The following is a 25849-nucleotide window of genomic DNA, read 5'->3' as shown; positions in this document are numbered from 1 at the left end:
ACATTAGCTTATTTACACGTTTTCGTACTTATATACAAGTGGGTTGGACTGTGCTTTAGCAAGATTGTGAATTTAGTATTTCTATTATTTAAATAGGATTCAAACCAGGACTCTTACTTGGTTTTTAAGACACTATTTACTACCTGAGTTTTAACCTATGCGTACACTATCAGAAAGTGAACTCACTATACACAACATTGCCAATGCATAACTTATAGTTGGATTTTATAGATTTCAGTTCTTACCTTGTTGTTAGGAGTAGGATTACTCTTTTCAATTATTGAAATACCTTCAGCTATCTGACCACAATTCTAGAATAAGAGAAAAGATGTGTTTTAGTAAGAGAATATTTTCACAAAATACCGATTACATACTAAGTACAAAAAATAACAGAACGTGGGGGTATGATCACACACTACACAGAAACAGCATGCATTACCAATATTTTAATCGATTTATTTTTCAGTGCAACTTAATTTTTTACTGCTACTAATTTTTTAGCTTGCACTAAAATATAATATACCTATACATATATGAAAAGAGTAAATGTACTGATGCACTTATCAACAGATCTCTGAAACTACCTCGCATAGAACCTCGAAATTTTGTGGCTACGTTCCGCTCGCCCTCTAGGCTGTAGATAAGACGAGGTTTTGAACAATACGTATCCTAAGAGAGAATCGGTGGAGGAGGGGGGAGGTTGAGTGATTTATTTTGCCGTTCGCTAAGTTTCCGAAATTATTAGACATAGAACACTGAAATTTTATAAAAGTGTTCTCCTTGCACCCTAAGCTGCAAACAAGACGAGGTTTTGGGATTTGCATCCTAAGGGAAATGGTGACTTAATTTTTTTTGAAGCTATATAGTGCAGAACGTTCAAGTTTAGTATAAGTATTTTCTTGTATCCTAGCTTGCAAACAAGATGAAGTTTCAGGAATTACATATCTTTTAGTAGGATGGAGGTGGGGCTTAAATATTGTTTCGGTGTTAGCTAGATCTCCGAAACTATAATGTGTTGAACACTAAAGTTTTCTATAAATATTTTCTTTGCACCCTATGCTGCAAATAAGATAAGGTCTTCAGAATGTCATTTCATAAGGGGAGTGGGGGCTTAAACTATCTATCTATCTATCTATCTATCTATCTATCTATCTATCTATCTATCTATCTATCTATCTATCTATCTATCTATATATATATATATATATATATATATATATATATATATATATATATATATATATATATATATAAGGGTAAGCCGATTAACATCTTCCGTTCACGCATCGCAGTTAAACTGTACCAAAAATGACGAAAATCTTGTGATTTTCAATTTCTTTTGTCTTATAAATAAATAATAGTTAATCGATTCCATGATTTATTTTCGTTAATATAAATTGTAGTAAAGTATAAAAACAGTTACAGTGTGTTGTTTTGTTTTATGTTTTCCAATTGCACAACTTTACTGAAAACTTTTTTTTTACAAAAAAAAAAATGACTTTTTCATATTTTATGTCCGGGGTAATTTTGCACATATGAGTTAAATGATTGGTTTAAAAAACAAGCAGATTGGCAGGGAAATATTTCACCGCAGTCCGACAATTTACTTGATTTAATCCCACTTCCCCTCCCCTTCTGCAAGATAGCTTGACTTTGAGAGTGTTCGAGCATTGTTGCTGGATGCTGAATGCTGCAAGTTTTCACACGCATTCCGTGTCCGTCACGTCCTCGTCATTTCCTCACTTAGTGATTAAGTGTGGCGTTGTGCAGAAGTCTTCTTCAGTGTTAGCTGTGTTATTACATTCGTATTAGTTGTTCTTTATAATATTGAATTATAGTGCTTAGTATTTTTGCTGCATTCCGTTGATCTTTCGTAGCGCTACAATGGAAGCTTCGAAGATGATTACGAGGCAAAACTTTGAGTGTCCTCTTTTTGGTCATTTCCACTAACTAAACAGCCTACCTATGAAGATGTACTTCGGTGTTGTTTTCAAGGAAGACTACAATTGTACTCACAAACAAACAATGCAAAAGTGAGCTTTTCAAAAGTTGCTGGGATAGTAGCAAGAAAAATAATAATAAAAAAAACTTTTATGATAGAGCGTCCATTCCTACCGTTACTGAGTATAGGATCATGCAGCTTGTTGTTGCGTATCATGACAGTTACTATGAACTGAGAAAGTCGTACGATCGTGATTTGAACAAGCCAATATTTGCAAAGAAGATTGCAGACTTCAAGCAAAGATCATTGTCGTTATTTTTTAATGTTGCAGCATGTAAATGTCCTATCATTTTGAACTGTACGTGTGATAAGACAGAAGATTTGTGTGAATGTTTAATTTCTATCAAGTGCAAGTGTGAAAAGTCTAAGAAGATACCTGCCCTTGAGTTACGATTCATCTATTTTCAAAGGAAGTGTGGTTTGGGCAAAATTGGATCAATAGATCTTCAAGAAACGAAAAGGCTAACTTCAAGACTGAGAAGAAGGAATTATAAACATAAACGTGTTTTTAATGATACGCCTTCGAGTTCATCAACCATTTTTGAAAACGACCCTACAGATTGTTTCAGTTCAAGACTTCAACAAAACGGTTCGGGCTCTTCCGAGTTCTGTGAAAGTGAAAATGACGAGTTCGTCCCAGATATCCCACCAAAATTCCGTCAGAATGGCAAATGAGAATAAAACTGCAGACAACGGCGCTAAATAGTGATAGGTTTGGTGTATCTGAACGTGCTACTGCTGCAATTGCTTCCAGCGTTCTACAAGATATTGGAATGGTGACAGACACGGACTATTCTCACGTGGTCGATGAAAATAAAATACGGAGAGAGAAAAGCCATATCAGGAGATCTTTGCAGTGTAAACCTGATACTCTGATTCGCGGTCTATACTTTGATGGGCGCAAAGATGATACCTTGGTAGTTGAAGAACGTGATTCTAAGTAATTTCGTAGACTTCAAAAAGAGGAGCACTACACTATCATTCAAGAACCTGGGTCGACATATATTGGCCACGTTCTCCATCATCGGGAACTTCTACTGATATCGCTTCTAGCATAATTTCCTACTTGACTGAAGTTGACATTTCTTTGGACGAATTAGATGTTGTTGGCTGTGATGGTACTGTTACCAATACAGGATGGAAAAATGGTATAATTGGGCAAATTGAACTTCATATAGATAGACCGTTGCAGTGGGCTGTACGTCTTCTCCATTTTAATGAGTTGCCTCTCCGCCACCACTTATTTCAACACGTTGACAGGGAAACAACAGGTCCTAAAACCTTTAGTGGGCCGATCGGTCAACTGCTTAATGGCTGTGAAAGATTACCTGTAGTTGAATTTGAAAGAGTTGACTGCATAATCCCTGAAGCAGACCGTCAAATTCTCAGCAAATTGATCAGCAGTACCTTTTAGATATTTCAAGATCAGTAAATGCAGGGGAATGTCCAAAAGATTTGTCCTATCGAGACCCTGGCCCTATGTCACACTCAAGATGGCTGACAACCGCAAACAGAATTCTTAGGTTGTACATCAGTACTGAAAATCCCTCAGAAGGTCTTAAAGAATTGGTACTTTTTATATTACGTTCGTACGTGCCTTTGTGGTTTAAAATCAAAACAAGTCATTCTTTTTCAGATTGTTCGAAACATCTTTTGAAAGCAATTGCTACAACAAGATTGCAACTCCCTGAAACTCTTCGGCAAGTGGTAGAGCCTGTAATTGAGAGAAACGCATTTTTTGCCCATCCAGAAAACTTGCTCTTGGCTATGATAACGGACGATAAGAAATATATTAGAGAACTTGCTCTTAGACGAATAATAAAGATAAGACAGGCAAAAACTAAAGGAAAGACAATCAGGAACTTCATACCACCCAAACTCAATTTTGGTGCTAAAGATTATACTGAAATGATTGACTGGTCGACCTGCAAATATCTTCTCCTCCACAGTGACGACGCCAGCTTTAAGTTCTTAGGGGGCCAAGGAGGGGCAGATACATTTTCGGGGGGGGGGCTATTTGCCTTACCAAAAATGACATATTTATCACGTTTGACTTATTTTACATTACATTGTGTATTTCGTTGCTGTTTTTATATTAGACCTATATGATTATAAAGCAAAGTTATTTTAATAAAATTTGTAAATAACAAATAAGTAAGGTCTGCACATGAAATATTTTTTAATGAAACTTTTGAAGCCTAAACATGAATTACTTTCGCGTATGCTACAAGTAACACATTCGTCTAGTAATTATATGCTACTTATCTCTCTCTCTCTCTCTATATATATATATATATAGGGGTCTATATATATATATATATATATATATATATATATATATATATATATATATATATATATATATATATATATATAGAGAGAGAGAGAGAGAGAGAGAGAGAATTTACGAGGAGCTGTTGAAAATGTCGTAGTCCAATCCAGAAGGAGTGTAGGTACTAGGTAGAAAAAATGAAACCGTAATTTAGGAAAACATATCCCTGTATGTACAAATTCAAATTTTCATATTAATAATGAAATTCTTATTGTTTCTCAGGCCTCTGAAGTTATTATGTTTGCTCAAATAGCGAATTTCATGAACATCCAGATCCTAACTGTTATAAGATTTTTGTTTCACTAAGGAAAGTCACCGAAGTAAATTAATTAGGAAATCAGTGAAACACCATGGGACTCTCCTCCGTTATATACAGTGGTGAAAAAATAAGTGGCTTAGTATAAACGTGGCGATTTCTCAACAAATTATGCTTTACATCCAGGATGATTAAAAGCAATGACTCTTCTCGAAGTCATGGATGTTACATTATTCTTGAAAATTACAGCATTTCAGCCAGTGGTGAACATAACCCGGGGCCGGAGGGCCTAGGCCACCCCAGTTTTTGAGTGACAAAAATAATTTAAGCTATTATTTATATAGTTCTTAAAGTGCATAGTAAACTCACGATATACCTATTATAGTCTGAGGTCTGGCTGCACCCCGCTTTCTCAGTTTTTACCTTCTCATCAAAACTTGTGACAGAGATTCTGGGCATTTCTTAGGAACTTGTCGGTAGTATAAATCAGAATGGCTTGGGTATACTCAAGTTCTCGACATAATAGGTTCCCAAAATATCTGTCGGGAGAATAAAAGAGTGACGGCATTAAGAGAAGTCTTCTTCCAATTTGACCCTAATGCTGATCAATTTCGCTCACGAATAGTAACCATGGACAAAATATGGTTCTACCACTATGGTCCTGAATCGAAACACAGTCAATGGAGTAGTAGCACTCATTTCTCCCTCGCCCCAAGAAGTTCAAGACACAGAAGTAGGTTGAGAAACTGTTTGCAACATTCTTCTGGGATAAGTATGGAGTCGTACTCATAGACTACCTCCGCAACGGTCAGATATTTAATCCAGAGTCTCTACATTACTTACAAAACTGAAAGAAAAATTCAAAGTTTAACGCCACGGAAAATGAAAAGAAAGGAATTCTGTTCCTTCAGGAGAATACATCTGTCCATCAAGCCCCTGCGAACACAACTGACATTGCATAATCTAGGATTTCAATGTTTAGATCATCATTCTTATTCCGCAGATTTAGCTTCGTCTAACTATTACGTGTACTTATTTCCCAAACTTAAATAACACTTGAAAGAACGCCATTTTAGATCTGATAGGGGTAGTGCTACGAACAGTAGTGCGAGGAAATCTTCAGATTTTTAAACTTTTCTGCAAAAACTGGAGCACTGTACAAGGTAGTATATTGACTCTCGGAGGAAGTGTAGAAGAAGTAAAACTTCACCATGCACTCCTTCTGGGTTGGGCTACGAGTTTTTCAGCAGTTCCTAGTCAATATTGTACACGTCACGTCAGTACTTTGAAACAAAATAAGTAAGGGAGCACTAGTATATACCAATTACTATCGAAAGATCAGCACTCTGACAATACGTTTTAATGAGAATCAATTTAATTCCATAAATTTATTATTATCATTTGCAGGAAGGGAAAACACAACTCTTTTTATCCCCTTCAAAAATTAAGCCCTAATAGTTGCATACTAAGCTGTTATAAGCACATCTTCTGAATATTGAAAGCCGAGAATAATGTTTCAGTAAAAAGAATTATAGAACCTTGAAAACAAAATATGAAACTGAAAACTTCAAACCTGGATAAATACAAACAAGTTACGTAACTGGTTTTACCTTTCTTTTGTTTCCAATCAAAGTTGATCCAATAAGAAGAAAACAAATCAACCAAATCTAGTATTGTTCGCTAGGCATAATAATTAAAAATCATAAGAAAGAAATATAACTAAAATTTACCTCAAAAGCCGCTAAATTAGAGAACAGAAATATGCGTGCATATCCAGACGCTCAAAGAAGAGAGCTTGAAGACTAATCTGCCCCATAGTAAATGCATGGAAAGTGGACTACAATTTGACAATGAGATTGGTTATGATACTCATATAAAATACTTCATGTAGAATGTTTAAAGATTGTAGGAGTCTGGGGGGGGGGGCAGTCCAGGTGGCAGTCAGGGGGGCAGAAGTAGCTACTAGGGGGCGCTCGCCCCCTTGCCCCCCTCTGGCGTCGTCACTGCTCCTCCATTGTTGCGTCGAATCAATGATGATGAAATCATTCCTTATACAGAGTGACATGGTACCCGATTGGGAAGTTGTAAGAGAATTCCCTTGCCAAACACAAGCTATCCAGAGACATGTAAAACTGGTAACAGAAGCAGCTGGCAAAGTATGTGGTGCTCAGTAAAGAGATGGATATATCAGGGCAACTCTGCAATCCAGAGCTATTATGTCACACTTCAGCCAAAAATCTCATTTCAAAGTGAATCCTCATTGCTAAAATAAGTGGAAAATCCACAAAAATCAAGGATTAACTTAAATTATGTAAAACACATCTGCATTGGATGGATGTTTGGGAAGGGTGTGGGTGGAACTCGAACTGCAGCCACCTTCTCGTGATGAGTTCTGGGTCATTCCTGTTTACGAATGGGCGAAGAGCTGTAGATGAAATTATTTAAATTTTAAGTACAATTTTAAAAAATAAAAAAAAAAAAAAAAGTTGCATGAAGGGTTTTACAATGTTCATTTTGCTTTTTAAACCAGTCATTTAACTGAAATAATCTAAACTATGTTATACAAATGAAAAATGTTATTTTTTGGAAAATAATTTTCAGTTTTGTTGTGAATTTAAAAAATACAATAACTATTTTTTACAGTTTAATACAATTTATATTACAGAAAATAAATCATGGAATCGATTAACTATTATTTATTTATAAGACAAAAGAAATTAAAAATCACAAGATTTTCGTCATTTTGGTATACTTTAACTGCGATGCGCAAACGGAAGATATTAACCGATTTCATTTTTTTTAAAAATTTTTCTAATCAGTACCAATATACGGTATTATGTCGCCAGATTTTGGGATTTGTTTATCCTAAGAGTGGATAGGAAGGAAGATTAAATACTTTTTACCGTTCATCAGATCTCTGAAACTATAAGTCGTAGAAACGAAATTTTCTATACATGTTCTTCTTTCATACTAGGAGCTAGATTAGCTGGAATTCTGCAAATGCAAGCCCTAACAAAGAATGAAAGTTTTTTGCACCAGATCATCGAAGGTATTGAGTACAGGGATTCAGTGTCGAAGACTGAGATACATAGTTTGCGGGGAAAAACAGATGAGAAACATTTTCCGCGGTAACTCGCAGGGTCATATGGTAATTTTTATATATTATAGGTGGGACATAAGTCACTTTACACTAGTAGTTATTCGATATTTAATTGACTATTGTAGCGATAACTCATTGACGTAAAGAATACATATGCTCTTGTTCGTGGCAACACTTGGTTCGTGAATAATACGTTGTAATAAATTATTTAATAAAGGATATGCGTTTTGCCTGTCTAGCTGCGCTCGTATAATATCTGTCTTCACGACTCCTTAGCTCCATCCTGGGACGAGGGAACCGTTAGGATTGTTAGACCAAGACATACCAAATGCCGTATGACATCTCCACATGGTGACAGGCGGATTACCCCGATCTTATAGGTGGAGCTCTGCTCGTTGCAGCAGGGCGCTAACTTCGCATTTATATTACCATGGATCCAACATCGAACCATTTGAACATGGATATGGAGTTTTAATTCTTCGAGTTTTCTTAGTATTCTATCAGGAGAAGGAGAGGGTTGTTCTTATCTCATTGAGGAAAGTGAATGGTTCAGCAGAACCGAGAGTCTGTTAGAGGTGGTCTCCTGGTCAGGGCTGTGGTGCGTGGCGATGCGGAATGGATTCGTCTGCTGGGTTTTTCCTATGAGTGTTCCGCTAAATTCAAAGAAGCGGCTTTTGCTGGGCGCCTAGATGGGTCCTATGCAGAGCTTGCGTTTTACATCTGGCCCCGGGTGGATCTAGAGATTATACATTTGAGGAGTGGTCCGAGGTGCGTTCGGTGCTGGTGGCTGCTCTCAGTCTGCCATTCTTGTTCGGTGATACAGCTAAGAGTGGCTACCAGGCTATAAAGAGTGGCGATAAAGAGCTATTAAAAGCTCTCGAAGGCCTCACAAGGTGTCCTTTGTCTGACGCAATGAGGAGTTTTTGGCGCGATTTATTCGGTAAGGAGTCGGTTCCTTATCTTGAGGAGCCGACCTCTTCCGAAAATCCCTTTCTGAGACTCTAGCGGACTTCGGTAACGAGCGAAAAAGTTATCGGAACTCGGTTCAGTGGAGGTACCGGTCCTGGATCAGGGGTTTGATCGTGAAGAGCTTCTAGGAATTTCGGTTCGACCTCGCCTTTAGCTGTATAACTTTTTCTTTGTGTAACGTTCTACCTGAGTACCTCAAATTGTTACGAACAGTCTTCATTCCGAAGATAGCGCTACCTTTGGCACCATCTAATTACAGACCAATTTCCATCGGGTTTGTAATAACCAGCCAATTTCATAAAATACAAGCTACCCTGCTAGTTAAGCCCCAATATTTGATAGTCAGAAGCGAGCATTTTCGCCTGTTGATGACATCTTGGAGAACGTCTCATTCTTGGATGCAGTAATTTCTACTGCGAATCAGTGTTTCAGCCAATATCATCTTGCCACATTGGACGTCTCGGAGTCAAAGCATGCTATCTTTGCAGCTATCGTCCGCATTGGAGCTCCATTTTCTTTTGTGGATTACGTCGATATGTTGTTCACTGGCTCTAAGGCCATCTTGGAGTTCGAGAGGCATCGGACACTGTTTTGGTCAATCGAGATGTTCAACAGCGTGACTCCCTATCTCCACTGCTATTCAACGGATCAACGGATCAACGGAGGAATGGCCTTGAGCTTAACTTTAAGAAGAGCTTTGTATTCTCATTAGTAACGGAAAAATTTCATATTGATGCTATGTAGGTGTTCAATTTGCATCTATGGCACTAAGACGACCAGAGCTTTTTTGGCGCTTCATCTTGAACGCCTGGGGAAAGCGCCATTGAAACCGATGTTTTATCAGGCACTTGTGCTGGACCGGACAGCAATGGGTCGCCTTGAAGCACTTGATCGACATGTGCGTGATGTAGTGCACCGCTGGCTTCGTATATCTCACGATGTCTTCAAGGCTTTCTTTCACGTGCCAGTAAGACAAGGTGGAATTGGTATCTCCTCCTTGAAGTTGACCATCCCTGTGCTGAAGTTAAAATTCTGGCGAACTTCAGAACTCAAGGTTTTCTGTACTGCCTTACCGCCGTCCATCCAACAGGAGGTTGAGTGGACACGTGGCAGAGTTGAGGCTATTACCCAGGACGTGAAAGATACGCGCATAACCAGCAAACAGATGATCCTTAAGCTGCATAGTTTTACCGACGGTCATGAGCTTCGGGAGTGTAAGCCTCTCCTGAGTGCTCTCTTTAAATAGTACATTGAGTCTTTCTAATGCGGATCGCTTAACTTTATCCTTTATGTTTCCTAAAAACAGAAGATAATTTAAAGAAATAGATAAAAATCCTTTTAAATAAGATATATTAATCATAACGAAATGTTGAGAGTCAACTGTTTACATAGTAGGATTCGCACTTCTTGTGGGTAAGATAGTAAGACTGTCCGAGTAGTTTTGAGACAGTAAGACATCTGCCCATACCGTTCAGAATTGTGGAAAGACTTATGGAATCCGAATCAGATGTCACGATTAGTGCTGTCGAATTTTTGTGACATTTGCGGTTTTTGATTTTTAGAGAAAACCGGTTTTCTGAAAACCGAAAACCGCAAATGCGGTTTTCAAACCTGAAACCGCAAATGCGATTTAGGAAACCGAAACCGCAAAAGCGGTTTTCAAAACCGAAACAGCAAAGGCGGATTTTCAAACGGAAACCGCAAAAGTTCTTTTCGAAAGCGAAAGCCCCCCGAAACCGTGTTTGCGGTTTTATAAGCAAAGCCATGTTTGTCCTTTTCAAAGCAGAAACAATGTTTGCTATTTTTAATTACACCTTTTAACAATTTTGAAAGCATCTATCAATCAAGACAATTCTATTGATTTATATGTGTGTTTTAACTTTTTTTATTTGCTCCAAGACTATTATGGTAATATCTGCAGCACTGTGCGAAACGGATAGTTCGATGGTTGAACAAGTCACAGCTAAATTAGGGTTGTTGTATTTTAAAATCAGAAAAGTGGGGTTCTAAACCGTAAGTACTGATGTGAACTTTCGTGTTACAAATACTGACCTGGGATCCTTCGCACTTTCTTTTTCTTTTTTTAAAATTATTTCTTTGATGACACTTCCAATGTGTTTTCGGCTGCAGGGAAGCAAACTGGACCCCATCTGATTTTCATACATTTTGTAAATTAGACAACGAGGAACACGAATCTGAAGGAATTTTGGCACTCCGAATTTCGGAACTCGAGATATTCGAACATAAAGTGACCATGGAAGCAAACTGAGCTCCACCTGATTTTTATACATTTTGTAAAGTAGACTACGAGGAACACGAATCTGAAGGAATTTTGACATTCCCAATTTCGGAACTTGAGATATTCGAACATAAAGTGATCACGGAAGCGAACTGGACCCCAACTGATTTTTATATATTTTGTAAAGTAGACCACGAGCAACACGAATCTGAAGGAATTTTGACATTCCGAATTTCGCAACTCGAGATACTCGAACATAAAGTAGCCGCGGAAGCAAACTGGACCCCACCTGATTTTTATATATTTTGTAAAGTAGACCACGAGGAACACGAATCTGAAGTAATTTTGACACTCCAAATTTCGGAACTCAAGATATTCGAACATAAAGTGGCCACGGAAGCAAAGTGAACCCCATTTGACTTGTATATATATTTTGTAAACTAGACCAAAATGAGCAATAATCTGAAGGAATTTTGACATTCCAACTTCCCGAACTCGAGATACTAGAACTTATACAGTAGTTTTATATAGTATGTATAAAAGTAACGAAGAAAGTTCTATCGCATTTTGACCTATCACCTTAGAGCATCGATATGTCACCCGCTAAGACGTACCTGGAAAATCAAAAATAGTACCCATCAGTATCAACGACCTTCTGCCAACATTCGGGATGGGCATGGATTCCTTCGCGTTAGAACTTAGTTTGTCGTGAAGCGAAGAAGGTATCAAGTGCATTTTGCACCACCTTTACTACGGAGTTGAACTGGAGTCCTCTAAGGTGAGTGTTCAGGGAATGGAACAGGTGATAATCGGACGGTGCAATGTCCGTGGAGTATGGCGGATGTAATAGTGTTTCCCATCGTTGGATGGTGCCCCGGGTCATTCTAGCCATGTGGGTCTTAGCGTTGTCCCGTAACGGTTGAACCCCTTAACGATTGAGAAGTGCTGGCTCCAGGGTTTCGAGTTTTTCTTAAACACGGCTCAACTGCTGACAGTAGATAGTTGCATTGATGTTCTGCTGTGACCAGCCGGTAGCAGTTCCCAATGCATGATGTCGCGAGCAGTCCACCAAACACCCAAGAGGACTTTCTGCTGCATTGTTGATATCAGCTGTTTTGGAGCCAGTTCATGAGATTTTAACCAATGATGACGACGCCATGGAGCTTCGTACAGGACCCACTTCTCATCACATGCCAACATCCTGTTCAGAAATCGCTCTTTCCTCAGACGAGACAGCAAAAAATACAGGTGTCTGCTAGCGTAGCCTTTTGGCCCGGAGTCAAATCATGTGGAACCCATAGATCCAACTTGTAGTGCTTCCCAAGTTGATGGAGGTGCTGCCGAATGGTTTCTCCACTCACATTGAATGTTAACCCCAGTTCCTCACATGTCTGTCCACTGTTCGTCTCAATTGCTACCTGAAGATCTTCATTTTTACATGTGTTGGTCTTCCGGCACGTGGTGCGTCTTTCGAGAGTGTTTCGTCACCGTCCTTAAGCTTGCTAAACCACCCTTGTACTGTCTGCGTAATCAAGACACCCTCACGAAAGGCCTGAGATGTCTTCCGCCCTACTGCAGTGGTATTTGACCCAAGTATGAACTCGTACAGCATACACGCCCTTATGACGCTCTGTGGGGGTTTCATATTCACTCTGTCCTTACACGTTGTAACTGAACTGCGACAACCAGGTAGAATGTTGGATATACCCACACCAACAACTGACCTTCGCCTTATCTCCACAAAATTGAACAAAAGCGGTTTTCAAAGCCAACATTTCGGATTTATGAAATTTCACTTTTTTCAAAAACTGGTTTTCGGTTTTTTCAAAAACCGATTTCGACAGCACTAGTCACGATGTTATCTGTGTGACACATTGGGCAAGAATGTTAAGGGATAGGGATGGTCTGTGGTTAGAAAGGTTCGCAATCTAACCTCGGAGGGACTTAGGAAGCTGGTATAAACGCTCATACTCTGTCGTAAGGGACAGTAATTGACGTGTAGGTTGTCCTCGAAGCCACTGACCTGGGTGCTGCACAACACTTTAACCCTTTCACAGAGGAAGTCGACTTTTGTCGACAGAACCAAATTTCCTTAACATGCGAATGTCGACTATAGTCGACGTGTTAAAGTTTGTTTGTCCGTATCTTGGCTTTGTCGAGAGTAGTCGCCAAAATTGTACTGTTCATTTTTGTTTGTGTTCTATTGTTTTCGATAAACAATATAAATCACACAGAAAACCTTTGGCGACTACAATCGACAAACCCAAGATACAGACAAATTTTAACACGTCGACTATAATCGACATTCGCAGGTTAGGGAAATTTTTTTCCGTCGCCTTCCACAGTGAAAGGGTTAAACATCTCAAATACCTCCCTAACTCTCAGGTTAGGGAGTACATGAGAGATCTTTCAAGACATTGGCCCCATGTGACAACTTGTACTGTCTTGTGGACGGATATTTGGTCTGCTTGCGCCGCAAGCAGCTAACCGTTCTCGTTCATTCCAATGGTCTCAAGCATATAACGATCATAGCGTTACAGAATCGTATAAGATATTCCAAAGCTTCATGACTATGATATCGCCCATAAGGCGATCGATTCAATGTGTCGAGGTAGGGTAAAGGGTCCCTAACTTTGGCCTACTGCCCCGCCATGGCGTCACATATTAATGGTAACCATAGATTTCTGTTATGCCTTCTATACATGGCGGGTATAAAAATGACTAGAGTAAAAATAGCTGATTGGCGTAAACAATTCGTTATGGTTTTGGTCTGTGAATAACACTAGTTAACAAATTTAAACTTTTTGTTTGTTAGATGAGAAAAATCACCTGATCTTAAAGGAACTTTTTGCGCTGAGTTCGAATATGCACTCGGTTTCTCTCCATCACGTACAGTTTTCCGTAACAGAGGGATTTTCGGGAAATTCCCTCAAAAATTTCCCTTTTTCAGATATTTTATTCCCCTAGCTCCTGTCCCTTACATATAGTAACATAGAAATTATACCTAAGTATACCTTGATTTATATTTAATAAACCCTAAAAGTTTCGTAAAAATCGCTTTGTTCTTTCTAGAGAAATAAATATATTTGTATGTATACTGTGTGCACTGTTTATTGCACCTGATAGTAATGCTTTCAGATCTCCTGAGTTGGGGTAAAAACGATTTGCTTTATTACTACAAACACAGACATAAAAATGAATATTTACAATAGTCAACAACACACTTGTATTGCTCTCTGTAAATTAGAAACGTGTATAAAAATAGAATGTACTTCCAACGTATATTTTTTTTAAACGTACAGTATATGTATATCTTAATCTATATATATAAAAGAGAACGTACAAAATTTTGTCCGCTCATCACGCTAATACGGCTGAACCAATTTCTTTCATTTTTGGGGGGTTATTAGGATTTGGACCCTGGATGGTTTTTATCATATCACTTTAATTTTTAATTACCAGTGTCTTGAGATAATTGACCATTCAAGTGTCCATAACGTACAAATCCTTTGTTATTAGTTCATCATAGGTAAAAATAAACGTATTTATATGCAACCCGCATGACCGTGTCACTCGGCGGGTTAACATAAATGACAGGCGATATACAGCGGAAAATAGCTTGAATCTTCTGTTTAAAATTTTTTAATTGATTTGCTTATTTCTACAGACACTTTTACAATATGCCAGCACCGGGATGACCGCAGCGAAGCGGGGCGGGTTAACATAAATGACAGGCGATATAATGTTAAGATTTACTGCAATCTATATATATAAAAGAGAACGTACAAAATTTTGTCCGCTCATCACGCTAATACGGCTGAACCAATTTCTTTCATTTTTGGGGGGTTATTAGGATTTGGACCCTAGATGGTTTTTATCATATCACTTTAATTTTTAATTACCAGTGTCTTGAGATAATTGACCATTCAAGTGTCCATAACGTACAAATCCTTTGTTATTAGTTCATCATAGGTAAAAATAAACGTATTTATATGCAACCCGCATGACCGTGTCACTCGGCGGTTAACATAAATGACAGGCGATATACAGCGGAAAATAGCTTGAATCTTCTGTTTAAAATTTTTTAATTGATTTGCTTATTTTTACAGACACTTTTACAATATGCCAGCACCGGGATGACCGCAGCGAAGCGGGGCGGGTTAACATAAATGACAGGCGATATAATGTTAAGATTTACTGCAATCTTCTATGGTTTTTATCATATCACTTGAAAGCGAAAAAGTAAAAATTATCTAAGTAACAAAGTTTATTGCGTTCCGGGGTGACCGCAGCGAAGCGGGGTGAACGCTGCTAGTACATACATATATATACAATTCTCCAAGTTTTTTCGTTTTGTTCATGAAATGGTTATCAATATTTGTTATCAAATGTAACAGAATGCAAAAGAAAGAAAGAATGGAATACAGACTCATTGTTGACAACAATGAACTAATGCAGTCTGAATTTTCCACTACGGTATCGTTTCCCCCCTCCCCCCGTGCATTTCTTTCTTTCTTGTGTTCTTGACACCTGGTGAGGGAGTTTTGTACATTTTTATATTGACGTGTGGTTTAACACTACTTCACTTTCAAAGTTGTCTTTGCTGCTAAGAGTGCTTTCTTGTTTAATCTTAACGGCATTATACCCAACTAAGACCAGAAGTTTAGTTTGTGATCAGTACAATGGCGTCAAGAGGACGGCGTTCATGTGTTAACTCACCAAATAGTTTTTGTTATGTGTGTGGCCAGTTTGTAGTTAAAGGACAGTGTAGATCCATTACGCCATCGGTGAAACTAGCATATTATATATATTTCGGATGTCGTGTGGGAGATCAGGACAAAACTTGGGCACCCAACATAATTTGTGCGTCGTGCTACGTCACTTTACTTGCATGGGCCAAAGGGAAACGGAGGTTCATGAAATTTGCTGTACCAATGGTGTGGAGAGAACCCACCAACCATCTGGATGATTGTTATTTTTGTCTCACAGTAGTTAAGGGACATTCTAAAAAAAAGCAAATACACAATAAGTTATCCCAACGTTAAATCCGCAATTAGACCTATTCCGCACGGCGATGAACTTCCACTTCCCAAGCCCCCTACCAACTGGAAAGAGATATGGCCAAAAGACTCTGATGATGATCATGACCTTGTTGAACCATCGACATCAACATGTACATCCAAGGATCCAACGTTCATCCCTGACTGTGTTCGCGAGCCACATTTCATCCGGCAATGTGAACTTAATGACCTAGCCCGTGATTTGCACCTGACAAAACAAGAGGCGGAACTTCTGGGATCAAGGCTCCAGCAGTGGAACTTATTGGATGCAGAAACGAACATATCAGTGTACAGGAAAAGGCATGTTCAATTTTCAAGCTATTTCTCAATGCAAGATAATGTGTGCGTATGTACGGATATAAATGGGTTGATGGCGGAGCTAGGAATTCCTTACGTTCCAGAAGAATGGAGGTTATTTATCGACGCGTCAAAGGTCAACCTTAAAGCTGTCCTTTTACATAATGGAAATAAAAAACCTTCTATACCACTTGCGCACTCAGTGAAGATTAAGGAATCCTATGACACCATGTCAACTTTGCTAAATCTTATAAATTACAAGGACCATTGTTGGCAAATATGTTGTGATCTCAAGGTAGTTGGTATTTTATTAGGACTGCAGTGCGGTTACACGAAGTACCAATGTTTTTTATGTTTATGGGATAGCCGAGCTGATGACAAACATTATGAAGTGAAGGAATGGGAACCTAGAGTGAATTACGTACCTGGAGAATGCAACGTCAAATACGCTCCTTTGGTAGATCCTAATAAGATATTACTACCGCCACTTCATATCAAGTTAGGACTTATGAAAAACTTTGTCAAAGCCATGGACACATCTGGTGAAGGTTTCAAGTATTTGCGAGATAAGTTCCCTAACCTGAGTGATGCTAAGATTTCAGCGGGAGTGTTTATTGGTCCCCAAAGTAGGAAATTAATGCTTGATGATAGCTTTGACAGGAAGTTAAACAGTATTGAGCTAGCTGCCTGGACAGCATTTAAGTGTGTTGTGCGCAACTTTCTGGGCAATAACAAAGCTGAGAGTTACACAGAAATCGTACAGGACATGATACAGAAATACAAAGAGTTGGGTTGTAGGATGTCTTTAAAAATCCACTTTTTGCACTCCCACCTCAGCTTCTTTCCTGCTAACCTAGGTGCTCTCAGCGACGAACAGGGGGAAAGATTCCACCAAGATATAATGGCAATGGAGAAAAGGTACCAGGGACGATGGGATCCTTCAATGATGGGGGACTATTGTTGGGGTCTTGTTAGAGAATGCAACATTTCTTACAAAAGAAGGAAGTAGTGTACGTTTTTGTAACCCAATGGAAGTTTCATATATTGTGATAGTTTTGATTGTCTTTTCATGACCTTTTGGTACATTTGTATTATTGTTTATTGTAAATTGTCACACTTGTAAATTATATTGTATTATATTTTATATATGTGTTTGTGGTAATAAAGCAAAACGTTTTACCTCAACTTAAGAGATCTGAAAGCATTACTATAAGGTGCAATAAACAGTACACACAGTATACATACAAACATATTTATTTCTCTAGAAAGAATAAAGCGATTATTACGAAACTTGGAGGGTTTGTTAAATATGAATCAAAGTATACTTAGGTATAATTTCTATGTTAGTATATGCAAGGGGACAAGATCTTGGGGTGTAAAATAAACGAAAAGGGAATTTTTTGAGGGATTTTCCCGAAAATCCCTCTGTTACGGGAAAATCGTACGTGATGGAGAAAAACCGAGTGCATATTCGAATTCAGCGCAAAAAGTTCCTTTAAGAACAGGTATTTCCTTTTATGTAACAAAACCTTTGTTAACTAGTGTAATACGTTGTAAGAAGTGACTTTATAAAGGGTATATATAAAACTTGTTACATTTGCAAATAAGTAAGTTTACAATGGATAGTAAGTTATTATAGGATAAGTGTGTATTCATACTTCAAAAGTGGCGATTACTCGGAGTATAGTCGAAGGTATAATCTTAGTCATTGGAGTATACTTTCTGCTTTGAGGAGTATAGTACCAATAGTTTTGTTTAGCAGGAACCACGATTCACGCAAACTGGTTTGTGAACTAGAATTCACACAAACACAGAACTTTCGACAATAAAAGCCACTAGCAAAATGATGGTTTCAGTTTTCTGAAATGTATGTGATATCATCCTCATTGATTATATGGAGGCTTGAATGTGAACAGTACTATTACCTTCCAGGTAAACTGCATGAAGTCATTTGGACAAGGGTGCGTAGGAAACTTTGCGAAGAAGATCTGAAATAAATACTCGTTTTTACTTGGATAATCTATTAATGTTGAAATTGAGACAGGCTACAAAGTACTTGAATCCACTATTTTTCTGACTTAACACTATCATACTACAATTTGTTCCTAGAATTGAAAATTAACTTAAAACGTGGTCATTTCCAGGCCTTTGACGCAGTGTTTGACACTATGAACGGGTAATTTGAGGACAAAAGCAATGATTTCGATTGTTAAATTTGGTGTAAAGTTATATATATAAAAAAGCGTATTGACGTTCAGGAGGAATATATGGAATAACCTGGTGTTGTCACTGGAGTATCTGCCTTACTACATTGTTCGGCCTGACACTTTTTAATCCCCTTCGTAAACAAGTTGGAGTAAAGATCAAACTTACCTCATTTCTCTCAAAGTATTGGTATTCTTCTGACAGTTTAAAAAGTAAATAGTCTCCTTCTACAGTTTGCGTAATGTACTTGCTTATTTTTTCACCAAATGTTACACCTGAAAATGATACGAAAAGAAATTAGGTAATAGTTTTTGTTGTGTCATAGGACCAGTAGGAGAAAGTTGTACAAAATGGGGACACTTATATATTCTAGCACATAAAATAAAAACAATCAATGATAAAATCGCAAGATGTATATCAAAACTTTCAGTGGAATGTTGGTTACCATAGAACAGGCCTTTTTGTATCACAATAACGTTTATTTTAACAAAAAATAAGGGAAACTAAAAAAGAGCAAAAGTCCCCGTTTTATACTACTAGTCGGGTAAAATAGGGTTTCCTTTTAAAACTTACCAAAATATTTACAAAACTTACAAACATCTTGCTTAGAACAGTTTAAATCTTGCTTGAAACTTCTTTATATCTTACACACATATCTTGTTTACAAATATCTTGTTTATAATTATTAAAAAAAAGAAATAAAAATGAATTTTTCGTACTAAATAATCAAAACTAAATTAGAAATAAAATACTTTTGCCTAGTAAGCAACATTTTAAACTTTATGTGCTACAAAAGTTACATACAAATGTATTATCTTCTTCGTTCGCGTTAGAGCAAGCATCGTGTGCCCACCCATTGCAGCCAGAACACCTAATCCATCTTTCTTTTGTTTTCGAATGACTATCGAGTTCCTTGCAAAATTCTCTTCCTCTTCCGACGATGAAGATAGTATTGTTTCCGTCTTGAATTTAATTTGTTTGACCTTGGATCTCTAAGAGCACAACCCTTATCAGACAAGATCTCTTTTTTCATTCCAACACGTTTGCTAGTTTTTCGTTCTTTACTAGTAGATCCTTTAATATTTGTCTCCCTAGGAGTAGCCTTATTAAACAACCTTTTGTAGATTTTTCTTATTTTCTTCCTTTTGTTTATCTTCTGCTTCCAATTCAGCTTTGTATTGCGAGGAAATGAGAACAACCGCCTTACCCTTCTTTTGTCATTTTTATTTTTCTTAATTTTACTCAGCTCTTTAGGTGGAGGCATGAGCGATTTTGGCGAAACGAAGAAACCTGAAAGATATCTCTCTGGATCCTAATTAATCCCGGACGTTGAAGGTTGAGAAGGCTCAACATTTGATGTCGGAGAAGTGGCAGATGTGGAGTGTTGAGATGATTCAGCAGCTGGTGGCAGGACACAAGTGGGCACAGAGGTTGAAAGTTGAGATAGGTTGCAGTTGTTGTCGATCCGTATGGTATTTTGATCGTCTCAGATGGATTGAATAGTTGATAAGCAAATACATCTCCAACGGGTATATTCCAGTTATCCTAAAGCCATTTACTACCGTTTGCACTGAAGATGCTTTCACTGAAGCTGCATTGAAGACTTTTCCCACGTGGTATATGGTTACTATCCGGCCAAGGTGGTTTATCAACCATTTCCTTACTTCAGAATAGTAGTTACTTAGAGGTGGCATGAAACTGACATCCAGAGGTTGTAATCTGTGAGTTGTGTGTGGTGGAAAGAAGAGCAAAATTACATTCCTTTTCTTTGCTAAATTGATGTTTTAAGCTCTTGACATGTGAATTGTGACCGTCTAATAGAAGTAGTACATGTTTCTCAGAAGTAGGATTTGCAAACTCTAAAGATTTATTAAACCAACCCCCCCAAAAAATCTTATTTATCCAGCCACTCCATCTCAAATGAACCAAGAGATGCATCATTCATCAACATAGGATTTTCCCTTTTAATGGGGAAAACAAACATGATGGGCACAAAATTACCAGCTGCATTCATACATATTTTTGCAGTCACTAAAACCCCTCTTTCAGATTATTTCAAAGCATCTACTTATTTTTCCCACTTTAGACGGCTTGTTGGGTACGATTATGATGCCTGTCTCGTCAACATTATAAATATCATTTGGAGAGAAATGATATTGTTCATCAAGAGATTCCAATAGATCAAAAAAAAAAAAAAAAAAAAAAAAAACTTTTTGACAGCGTCGCGATTAAATCCGTTTGCCCTAGCCATAGATTTCTTCTCAGGATCACGCAAACAAAGTTTAGGGTGCCTAGAGAGAAAACCATACAGCTAGCCTTTTCGAGCAAGCTTCTTCTCCCTTTTAAACGAGTGGGAAACAAGGTTTTCTTCAACCAACTCAAACGTAAGAGAATGTAAATCGGTTAGTGGCAGGCCAAATAATCTTTCTTCTAGTGTTAGTATGTGCTGTACTAGTTCTTCTTCCTGATTCTTCGAGAAAACACTTTCGAATCTCCCTAGACATTTCGCTGCAGCCTCTGCAGAAGACAGGCATTTCTCTCGGGCCTTCTGTAAGCCCTAATTTTCTTTCTAGTGTCGTCTGAGGGACGTTGAATGTTGCAGAAGCTCTTCTGTAACCCACTCTTCTCTTCTCTATTGGGGCTAGAATTTATTTCTTCAGAAAGGCAACTTAAGTTCTTTTCTCTAAAATATGGGCTCACAAAGTGAAACAAACAGATAAAGCTAAATAACGTCGTTTCCATTCAAGTACCTACATAACTAAGAAATCCTAATTTGTAGTGTAGGAAAGAAATGAGTACATAAGCTCGTTTCATGATTATGGAAACAGGGACTTTAACATCTTTAGAAATACCGTAGCGCCAAAAGATTGCTCGATATTCAACCCCTGTCTATTAGCTATCGTTCTACATCTTAGTTCGCACTGAAGGAGACTGCGTTGAAGCACAGTGTGATAAACTTTTCAATGGTCGTCGAGTGTGTGGCTGTTGACGTCCCAACACCATATCAACAACAGAAACCCACAGATAGTAGCTTCATTTCAGGGTTTGCCAGGTAGGATTGTCCACCAACAAATTTACTCCACGTTTTTATTAGTATAAAATTTAATAAAAGGCATGTGTTTTCGAAACTCAGGGGGGCAATTGTCTTCTGCCCTCGCCAAAGGACGCCTTTGGCGAGAAAAGTCTATGGGAGTTGTATCAGGAATGTCTATAAAAAGGATTGCATTAATTTCCGTTTCACGTGTCGTCCACTCCATGTGCATTACTGTTCACTTCGCCTTGTCCTGCTTAATAACAACCAGACAAGTTGCTGAGAGACGAAGAATTATCGTAGTATAATAGCTCCAAAATGTTCGTTTGGTAATAATCAGTGGTGTAGTCCTAAAATTTTCAGAGGGTACACGCTGTTTTGTGATCATCTATGATTGTCGTAAGGGACGTGAAGGCATTTTAATGAACTGTAAATCATATGTATTAATTAATTCAATTAAAACAAACAATACATTATTGTTTTGTAGTCTAAAAGCATTTCATGCTATTTCCTTGATGACACTCTTTACTTAAATCACTCCATTAATAACATAAATGGATGTAGGTATGGAGAAGGAGCCAACTCACTCCGAGAAGGAACAGAAAAAATCGCGCCGGGTATTTTCATGACTCATACATTTGAACACCTGTTAAGAATATGAGAAAAAAGGTGACATCTTCACTTTATGATTGGAGCCATGGCCCGATTAAATAAATAAATATAAACGAAACAAAAGTAGAAAGTAGTATCGCTTTGAAGCAGAAGGTATACTCTAATGACTAAGATTAAGCAGATGGTATACGGCGTGGTAATAATATGCGTTAATTATAGCCATTTCGAGCATTCTGCGTAGAGTCAGTTTGTCATTATAGCAGTAATCACCAACAAAGTTGCGTGGAAAACTTGTCCGCACATTCGTGTACCTAGTCAGAGCGAACTCTGCAATCACAAGAACGATAACTTTATATATATGTACCCATAATTCCGACAAATACACCCATCCTTCTTTCAGAATCTTTTCAAGCTTCCACCTGACCCCTAACAGCACAAGATGTGCTACGCATGTGCCATTTAGGTGTCCCAGCTACTTTTTAGGTACCCGACACTTGACACATATGATATTCGTGAGCTAAGTATGTACTTCAGCTACCTATAGTTTTAGGTATTTGTTACACCTAATTGATATTTGCAAGTATATACCATAAATATAGCATTTATATACCTGGCTCAGTTTAGCACTCTAACAGTCATTTGTTTTTATGTCGTCACTTGGGACATATATATGTCATGTTCTAGGTACGTCTTTTAGGTACATGTTGTTTCAGATACCCTAACAGCACAAAATGTGCTAGGCATTCGCCGTTTAGGTTTTCTAAATTCATCTCCCATATTTCATGCATTTGTTGCTTCTTTTTCTAAGCGATTGTGTGTGTACTAGAAGCAATAAACGCACCAACTTTATTAGATGGCAACTGTCGCCGATCATTTGAAAGTGAATATGGAAGAACCATGAAATAAAGTAAATAGACACTCATCAATTTGCTATAAAATTACATGGCGAGCAGTTTTTATCTGATCCCAAACGGTTATAGTCGAATATATGCCGTTAATGGAGCACTCTGATTAACCGAATGCAAAAGACCTGAATAATTTATCCCTTTACAAGCAACGTTCTCTTTATCTCCTCTGTGACCAAGTTGCCGGTGGGTGTAGCCGAACGGTCTGAGGCGTTAGGCTGATGATTGTGAGGTGAAACCCGCTGGGGGTTCGAGTCCCTCTGTAATAGCAAGGGTGGAATTTTAACTGTCCTCGATGTTTCTGTGTTCGTGTCCCTGTCGTGTCTAGTAGTCCTGAAAAGTGGTTGCAGTAGGAAATGTCAGGAAGTTTTTTTTTTTTAAAGTCGGAAGAGCACGCGGCTAGCAATCTAAAGGTTGGTAGTTCGCGCCCACCCTACGTTAGTCCTACATTTTTAAAATTGTTTAAAGTGTTGTTTAGATTCACCTGAATGTAAATACATTACGCATATAGGCGATTTAACATATTTTGGGGTGTAATTTTGTGGTTCATTGACGCTTACGGCATGGGGAACATGCCTAGAACATACTAGGCACGTTCCCCAGGTACATGTCAGGCAAGTGCCTAGGGGAGACATAGGCTTGACCATCACTTGCCACCCATGTGATTTCTTTCTCAGAAGTATATAAGACACATACTAGACACATTCCCATGTACCTGAGGGAACATGATAAGCATATTTCTGCTATGTAATTGTGCTGTTAGGGACCCTACAAGATGGCATTTGTACAGCTTTCGACTTTTCGTCTTTTTACTCTCCATGATATAAACTCAAGCCTTATGCTTCTTTACCTCGTGTAAATCTTGTCCAATTACGCAATTTTTGATCACGGAAAAATGGTATTTTCTCCTTGATATTGCTATTTGAGATGGTGAGATGGTGGGTTGTCACGTCATATCAAGGAACACAAATTTTTGCCCCGTATCGGGAATGCATATTTTTGTTTCGCGCTCGACCTTAGCCATCTGTTTTAAGTTTGTCACAAGGAAGCAGTTGAGGTTAGATTTACATCGAAGTTGGATCACTTGAGTGTGACGTATTATCATGGAGTTCAAGGTGGAACAAAACGAGCCCTGCAGGGCTTCTAAGACTCTTCGCTCGCTGACACTCTCTCAGCTATGTTTCATAACGTAAGTAAATCACTTTTTTTTTATCAACAAAGTTGTGCATGGAAAATGTATGCATTATATATTACGTACAAGCGAAAAAGAGTAGGCCTACTATTTTCATCTTATTTTAATATAAAAAAGTATTATGAAAAAAATAAAAAAAACTTTTATTGGGCCAGGTTTGAGCCCACGCCAAAAGCGATTTTTATTAATAGCCCGCTCGTTCCCGAGGGCCGACAGCATCTGGTGATTGCTTTCTGCTATATGTATGCTACGTGGCGAGAAATGGATAAATAGAACCAATCAGAACCGAGTATTTAGTTCCTATGGCTAGGATCGAGCGTAATTAAAATATAGTCTATGCATCGAGAATATCCCGGGTCTCCAACGTGCCAAACGACAAATAGCAATGGTGCCCGTTTTATTGTCATTCAACGCAACGTTAATTCCTTTCTTCGACACAGATAAACCTTTTGTCATGTATTGTTTACTTATTTGGCTGTAACTACAATCATGTTGAAAAGGACACAAATATAGCCCTTCAGGAGCCATGTGATCAGTCACACACTACACACACACACACACACACACACACACACACACACACACACACACACACACACACAACATCCATCTCTACAAGTCAATAGTAATCAGCACGTGGGAACTTCCCACATTCCGCAATAACTTTTCGGGGCATATTCACACATGCTGTTGCTACCTAGCGATCGAACTTGTTACCATAAACCTGAAACAACCTTTTGTATTTGGTGTTGTTGAATAGAAACGAAATCTTTGAGTTTTACGTCCCATGGTTATGCCAGTTGGGCTCAAGGAGACGGTGATGGTGAGAAATGAATGAAATGGTGGAATGAAGAAAGTGGGAGGAAACGGGAGAACCCCGAGGAAACCCACGGACACGGTGCTTGTCCACCACAAATCTCATTTGGCGTGAGCAGGGATCGAACCAGGGACCTTTTGCACCAGAGGTAAACGCTCTACCGCGGCACCTGTTGTTGAATAGAACGAATAGGACACACAAAGTAATTAATTAGTTCTAGTCAGTGTATCATAGAAGACCATTTTAACGTTTCAATTTTCGAAAATTCGTCTGTTTACGTTAAATGAGGAAAGCAATTTCATAAGAGTTAGGTAATTTTATTTTGTAAGAGGTAATGAATATAACTCCATTTTGAACAGATGTAAACAATTGTAGAGGTCCCAAGTCATCCTTGTTTTTTTTACGAACCATTGTTCTAGGATGCAAAGTTTGAAAACTCATTTATTTCAACTTTTTAATGTCCTCAAGCTTGTATAGGATACTTACCTGTATAATAGTTTAATGAACACTTGGAGACAGTTGTTCCTGGTGGAGCTGAATCCGGGTTGTTTATGGCAGGGGCAGTGTTATTTAATATGCAAGCTAGAAAAAAGAGAGAAAATATTCGTATGTCAATTGATCTATAATTACGGTACAATCAAAAAGTAACATAACTTTAATTACTATCAGAAATGCGTGGCTATGTGAACGGTAATTGTTCATGTTAACACGCTACATAATATGCGACTTGTACCTCAACATACATTCCATTCCTCAAGCAGTGAATTCTCAATGTGGGGAAGTGGGGAACTGAGAGGGCAGATCCATGTATCATTCGTTCACCATCCCTTCA

The 25849-nt window shown here is 38.2% G+C and overlaps 1 protein-coding gene across 2 annotated transcripts in view; it reads right to left on the bottom strand.

Annotated features, from left to right (window-relative positions):
- The window catches only part of LOC145686513 (protein dachsous-like), a 147329-nt gene that overhangs the window by 93680 nt on the left and 27800 nt on the right, over positions 1 to 25849 (bottom strand). For both annotated transcript variants that reach the window (XM_081759896.1, XM_081759897.1), the window contains exons 2-4: positions 25504 to 25599; positions 18629 to 18735; positions 246 to 311 (exon numbers count right to left, since the gene is read on the bottom strand). In XM_081759896.1, the coding sequence (XP_081616022.1) occupies positions 246 to 311; positions 18629 to 18735; positions 25504 to 25599 (269 nt within the window). The remainder of the gene's footprint in view (positions 1 to 245; positions 312 to 18628; positions 18736 to 25503; positions 25600 to 25849) is intronic.

This window comes from Thermobia domestica, chromosome 5 (genome assembly GCF_964235325.1).
Source record: "Thermobia domestica chromosome 5, izTheDome1.hap1.1, whole genome shotgun sequence".
Classification (NCBI taxonomy): Eukaryota; Metazoa; Arthropoda; class Insecta; order Zygentoma; family Lepismatidae; genus Thermobia; species Thermobia domestica.
Note: the sequence above shows the minus strand (reverse complement) of the source record. Positions and strands in the feature narration are given on the sequence as shown.